Source organism: Sminthopsis crassicaudata, chromosome 1 (assembly GCF_048593235.1).
Source record: "Sminthopsis crassicaudata isolate SCR6 chromosome 1, ASM4859323v1, whole genome shotgun sequence".
Classification (NCBI taxonomy): domain Eukaryota; kingdom Metazoa; phylum Chordata; class Mammalia; order Dasyuromorphia; family Dasyuridae; genus Sminthopsis; species Sminthopsis crassicaudata.
In genome coordinates, this window is record NC_133617.1 from 486,583,961 (window position 1) to 486,591,086 (window position 7,126).

The 7,126-nt window shown below is 38.3% G+C and overlaps 1 protein-coding gene across 1 annotated transcript in view; it reads left to right on the forward strand.

Annotated features, from left to right (window-relative positions):
* The window catches only part of MYH16 (myosin heavy chain 16), a 156,762-nt gene extending 149,869 nt beyond the window's left edge, over positions 1-6,893 (forward strand). The window contains exons 41-44 of the mRNA XM_074281247.1: positions 362-532; positions 1,768-1,968; positions 2,611-2,840; positions 6,507-6,893. Coding sequence (XP_074137348.1) covers positions 362-532; positions 1,768-1,968; positions 2,611-2,811 — 573 coding nt within the window. The 3' untranslated portion in view covers positions 2,812-2,840; positions 6,507-6,893. The remainder of the gene's footprint in view (positions 1-361; positions 533-1,767; positions 1,969-2,610; positions 2,841-6,506) is intronic.
* Positions 6,894-7,126: the final 233 nt, after the last annotated feature.

The following is a 7,126-nucleotide window of genomic DNA, read 5'->3' on the forward strand; positions in this document are numbered from 1 at the left end:
ACTAACTAGCTGCCCCATGCTTCTTATCCCTTTGACCCTTTTGCTTTTCCTTGCATCCCTAGACCTTAGCATAGTGACTGGCACCCAACAAGTACTTAATAAATACTTGTTGAAATGCTTATTGTTACACCAACTTTTTCCCAAGGCCACTGTATTGTACATTAGCATGCTTGGCATTCCTCAAGAACTCTATGGAAATGCTCTTGAGTCATCCTATACAGTTGGAAATGCCACTCTAGCTGAGGATTGAGCACTTGGTCATTCAGTTCCTCAAAATCAATATGTCCAAGTCTTTTAGCCCCTAAAGTCCAGAACAAATTGCCTCACTTTACTTTGTTCTATGTTCCTTTCTCCTCCCAAGGCTGCTCGCATGGCAGAAGAACTCCGTCAAGAGCAGGATCACTGCATGCACCTGGAGAAAATAAAAAAGAACCATGAGCTCACCATCAAGGACTTGCAAGCTAAGATGGAAGAAGCTGAACAACTGGCTCTAAAAGGTGGAAAGCGCACAATCATGAAACTGGAAGCCAAGGTAAGGAAAATCCAAGATCTGCCAAGCATTTCTCAACACATCCAACTGTGCCTTAACTAAACTGCCTATAAAATGGAAAGGAGTGAAGGAAGGAAGGAAAGAAAGAGAGAGAAAGGAAGGAAGAGAGAGATGAGAGAAGAGAAGAAAGGAAGAAAGACATGGAAGGAAGAGATGAAAGGAGAGAAGAAAAGAAGGATGGGAAGGAAAGGAGGGGGAGAAGAAAGGAAGGCAGGAAGAAAAGAAGGAAGGAAAGAAAGAAGGGAAGAGGGAAGGGAAGAAGGAAAGAAAGAAAGAAAGAAAGATAAAAGGAAAGAAGGAAAGAAAGAAAAAGAAAGGAGGGAGGGAAGGAAGGAATTAATTTGGCTGGGGAAAGAATGCCTTTTGCCAAAAACGTGTTCTGAGTTTGGACATGAAATGAAAATTGCAGGTGTCAAAGAAAGTGACATTGAGGAGTCAGGTTTAATTTCTTTCTTGAAAGGTTTTCTGTCTTCCCCCCTGTGCCCTAGAACAAGAAGCTATAAAATATCCTATTATCTATCTACCTAGAATGCTCTTAGCCCCATTATTGTATTTTTTTCTACTAGGTTTTCATTTAGCTTCCAAATATCCTTTCTCTTCCTTATTATTCTCACTCCATGTGACCATAAGAATAACTTCTTAGACCCATCCCCCCTAGTGCTTTATAGTCTGAAAACTCTCTCTCTCCGCCTTAATTTTCTCTTCTGTCTCTTCCTCTGTCTCTCTTGTCTTCATTCCTCCCCTCCCCATATCTCTCTGATTCTCTCTCTCTGATTCTTTTTCTCTATCTCTTTCTTTTCCCTCCTATCTCTCTCCCTTCCTCTCTCTCTCTTTCTCTCTTGCTCTCACTCTCACTTTCTCTTGCTCTCTCCATCTCTCTTTCTTCTCTGTCTCCCTTTCTCTTCTCTGTCTCTGTCTCTCTCCTTCCACATTTCCCACACATAGTTACATATCTTGCAGGCACCTAGTTATATACATGTTGTCTCCCCCACAAAAATATGAGCTGATGGCAGGGGCAGTGTTTTTGCTTTTCCTTACGTCCCCAGACCTTAGCACAATGTCTGGCACCCAAGTACTTAATAAATACTTGCTGAAATGCTTATTGTTACACCAACTTTTTCCCAAGGCCACTGTATTGTTGCATCCTAAAAAAAAAATTGTTACTGCTTTACTGAGATGCATTTTTCTCCCCCTTCAACCTTCTCCCTATTCCTCAGATTAAGGAACTGGAAACTGAACTGGACTCAGAACAGAAACGCCACGTTGAGACAGTCAAAATCCTGCGTAAAAATGAACGTCGCCTCAAAGAGCTGGTCTTCCAGACGGATGAAGATCATAAGACCAACCAGCGCATGCAAGAGCTGGTGGAGAAGCTTCAGAACAAACTGAAGGTCTACAAGAGACAAATTGACGAGGCGGTAAGTGTCCTGGGAGTCCTCCCCTTGTCTTCCCTTCTCACGCCCTTTCCCACTGAACAGCCTCTCAAAAGGAGGAAGCCAAAGTGTGGTCCCAACTCTTGTGTTACCCTAGTCTCATGATGGGAGGAAAGCATTCAACCAGAAGACTATTTCTGGAACCATTGTTATAACTGGCTCTGCAACTCTAAGGGGCGGTTATGTGGTGGGAAATGCTAACAGACAGCACACATTGTACCCTTGGAGATAAGAACATGTTAAAAAACAAGAATCACCCCTTAAGAATTCCTTGTATTAACTAAGCCATGGAATGGTTTCAAATTCAGGGAATATTTTTGCTCCCTTTAACATGACATTCATGACCTCCCTGGTTCCCTCTGCCTATCTAAACACACACACACACACACACACACACACACACACACACACACACACCCCATAGAAGACTTATCCACAGCTTGCCATCACACTGAAGACTACCAGTCATCAACTGGCCTTGTAAAAAATTTGAAATCAGAACTCCTGGGAATGAAGTTTTTTCCCATCCTGTTACAAGTGGCAAAATAATTTCTAAACTAAAATTACATTGGGGAGTTTTACAGTAGAACTATAAGACTGGTTCTGTTCCTCAATCTTCCTCTGTAGGAAGAACAGGCCAACCAGACTTTGGCCAGGTACCGGAAGACTGTGCATGAGCTGGATGATGCTGAGGAAAGGGCAGGGATGGCCGAGACAGCCCTGAACAAGCTCCGTACTCGGCACCGTGTAGCTGGCAAAGGAATCACATCGGTGGAGATAATTCAAGTGTCTAAGACGGGTTCCTCAAAAACGCTTTCTGAGGAATGAGATCCATCTGTGCTGGACATCTGTAGCTGGTAGGTCCTGGTCCACCTGCCTTGCACTGCAAGCAGAGACAATGGAATAGGATGGGGATGTTTGCCCTTTGTAAAGGGGAGGAAGTTATTACATTCTCCTCCTCTTTGCTGTCCCCCATGGCACTTCACACTCTACTTGCCCTATACTAAGCATTCAATAAATGTTGAGAGATTATTTTAGGTTTTTCATCTTAAAAATCAGGGAAGTTTATAAATAGATACAACATTTATTAAGTTCTTACTATGTGCCAGGTACTATTCTAAGCAGGATATAAATATTAAAAAGACCCAAAACAATCCTTATGCTTAAAGAACTTGCATTCTAATAGGGGAAGATAAAACATAAAGGGACCTGGAAAGAGGGAATCAGGCAGTGGAGGGGAGAGCAATCTAGAGCCAGAGTCAAACTTGAGGCCCCATTGACTGCAAGGGGCCCACAAAACTCCCAAGTGTAGCCTGAACCAGATTAGAATGGAAATGGAAAATGATCATGTTGAAATTATTGATAATATATACAAAATATAATTTGTTGTAATCATAACATTTAAATAAATATTAAATACATTTAAATAAAACATAAAACACATATGTAATGTTAATTTGGGGTTTTCTAAGTCAATCTGGACAGCTGGATGGTACAGCAGATAGAGTCCTGAGCCTGGAGTCAGGAAGAATTGAGTTCAATCTGGCCTCAGGCACTTACTAGCTGTGTGACTTTGGACATAACTCTATTTGTGAGGAGCAGCTAGGTGGTGCAGGGATAGAGCACCAGCCCTGAAATCAGGAGGACCTGAATTCAAATCTGGCCTCAGACACTTAATACTTCCTGGCTGTGTGACTCTGGGCAAGTCACTTAATTCTCGCCTTAGCAAAAAAAGGCAAAAAACAAGAAAACAAACCTTATTTGCTTTGTAAAATGAGCTGGAAAAGAAAATGACAAACAACTCAGTATCAAGTTAATAGAATTGAAGTTAATGTATGATAGTCTCTTTTTGGAGTAATCCTGGAAGGAAATTTTCTAAGTTGAAATTTGACCTCAGTCACAACTTAGTCATACAGATATCATGTAACACCTACAATATAACTGACAAGATTCACTTTAGGCAATCGTGATTTCATTTCCTTTTAACTACTTTTTGCAGGGACTATCTATTACAGTAACCTCCTAATGGTCTACCTTCCTCTAATCTCTTCCCCTCCCTAATCCATCTCATACAACACTGCCAGACTCTTGTTTGTCATTCAGTTATTTTCAGGTTTTTTTTAGATTTAAAACTCAAGTATTCCTGACTTCAAAGTTGGTATTCTCTCCACTCTACCATCTATCTGTCCCTCTGAATGGGCAATTCCATAAAAATCTATTCTTTGTTTTTGCTTTTTATTTTCTGACCTGACCTGTGATTACATCAATGGAGGGAGGGAGCTCTACCAATTCCCTCTACCAAAGCAGGTTGGCACTATGCTTACTACCTGTATGACCTTTTGCTTTGTCCAAAAAAAAAAAAAAAAAAAGAAAAGAAAAGAAAAAGAATTGCCCATTCATTTTCACCCAGTCCTCATGATGGGCAAGGGCACATGACTAAAGGGCACATGACAGCTGGCTGGGGTTAAGCGTACAATCTGTATAATAAAGCAGAACAAAAATGAAATTTCCCATTTTTCATGTGGTAACATTGAAGCTATAACTTGGCATCAGTAGTGGTACAAGTAAATAATTATTCAACAATCAATCAACAAACATCTATTAAGTACCTACTATAACCCAGGTGCTGTGCCAGATGTGGGGATAAAATTATAGAGATAAAACAATCCCTTCTCACAAAAAACTTACAGTCAAATGGGAGAGGTGTGTGTGTGTGTGTGTGTGTGTGTGTGTGTGTGTGTGTATGTGTACACAAGCATATTTTGGAGATATGAGGGTTGGGTCACACAAATTTTTTGATTTCCCAGTGCATATAAAACCTATGTTTATAAAACCTCTACTATTGCCTATATATGTAATATATATATGTATATATAAAACTATGTAATAGTTTTATATTTTTTTAAAAACCCAATTTATTTGTTAGCACTACTGTCTATCTACCCAAGTTACTTATACCTTCGGAAGCTAATAATTAATGTGCAACAAGAAAATGGTATTTACACACATATATTGTATCTAGGTTATATTGTAACACATGTAAAATGTATGGGATTACCTGTCATCTAGGCGAGGGAGTGGAGGGAGGGGGGGGATAATTTGGAAAAATGAATAAAAAAAAAATATATATATATATAAATAAAAAAAAAATAAAAACTCCTACCAAAAAAAAAAAAAACAATTTATTTCTAAAAATGCTAACCATCATCTTCAGTGAATCAGTCTTTTTTGCTGCTGGAGGATCTTGCCTCAATGTTGATGGCTGCTGACTGATCAGGTGTTGGTGGCTGAAGGTTGGGGTGCCTGTGGCAATTTCTTAAAATAAGTAAAAAATAAAGTTTGCCACAGTGATCCACTTCCTTTCATAAAAAATTTCTCTGTGGCATGCAATACTATTTGATAATATTTTATTCATAATAGAACTTCTTCCAAAATTATTCAGTCCTCTCAAACCTTGCTGATGCTTTATCAATTAAGTTTATGTAATATTCTTCAATTTTGCTGTTTCTCAGGGGAAAGGGAGGAGATGGAGAACAGACAGTGGGTGGCAGAATCAGAATACATACAACAGTTATCAATTAACTTTGCCATCTTCTATTGGCATGGTTCTTGATACTCCAAAACAATGACAATAATAACATTACTTATCACTGGTCATAGGTCACTATAACAAAAATAATAATATGAAAAAAGTATGAAATATTGTGAGAATTATCAAAATGTGACAGAAATAAATACAAAGTAAGCACAAAAATGGCATCAACAGACTTGCTCCATGCAGGGTTGCCATAAATCTTTAATTAATAACAACAACAAAAATCCACAACCACACACAAAGCAAAGCACAATAAAACGAGGTGTGCTTGTATACATGCACACACATATGTATACATATACATATATATGTATATATATTTATGTATCTATGTATATACACACAGCGTATATATCATTATATATATATATATATATATATATATATATATATATGTCCACTGACAAAATTTAGTTTATAAGATGGAAGAATGCTCACTGTAATGGATATTTTTTCTTTTTTAAACATAAACATTCATTTGAAATCCATTGGTGGAACATAATCCAATGCAGTTTCTTTTCCTGGTACAGAAAAATAGTGCACCAACTGCAAATGAGCAGCATGATTTACACCTACAGGTTCCCCCACAGGCACATTATCTGTGTTTACTTTAATCCCAGAGGGCCGCACTTTCACACTTGGGCAGGCTCCTGGTACAGCTCCCTATCCAACTCCCAGAAATTTCAGAACAAACAGGTCCCACCCACACTTACAATAAAGGTGTCACCATGCTACAATAATGGCATTCACAATTTTTAGGCGAAGGTGTGATTAGGTGTGACTATAAGGCATCCATTAAGAAGAAGGTGGCTGTGGAAAAACCTGTCTGGGGAGATTGCCATTTTGGGGATCTGTGTAGTAGAACTGGTAGAGAAGAGAAAAATTACAGTCCATTTGCATTTTCTCATGCTCCCTTTTCTCATTTCAGGGTGACACAGAGATCAACAGCAGCCCATTGTATGGAAGAAATAATGAAAAAAAAGAAAACTGGGTCTATTAAGAAGATGGGTATTATGCAAAGAAAAGGCAGAACAAGATAGGAGCTGAAAAATAAAGATAGCTATGAATCAATGAACTAAGAGGTTTAAACATCCAGACTTGGCAAGGTCTATAATCAAAGTTCCTTTCTGAGACCCTGTATCAGAGAAAGTTGTCAGAAACAATGGGCCTGTTTTTCAGTGAGATCTTCTTACATGCTCATGTCAAGGACGGAACATGTAATATAGTTGTGTGAGCCGGCTGTCTTCTCTCTGTAAATAATTTCTCATTTGGACAATCTTGATTCTTGGTCCTAATGAGTTTAAATAAAAGTAATATCAACAAAAAAGTTTTGTGGATATTCTTTTGTTTTTCACCAAATAGTTTGGCTTCTTTCCTTTAAAAACAAATCACCTCTTTAATTCTAAAAGGGTTTTATAAACAAATGAAAAGTCCAATTTTAGAGAAATTTTACATGTGGTTAATACACAATTATTAGATTTCTGTTATTTTACAAGCTTTGCCTCTATCATAAATGATTTTAAAATAATGTAGGATAGGAAAAACTTT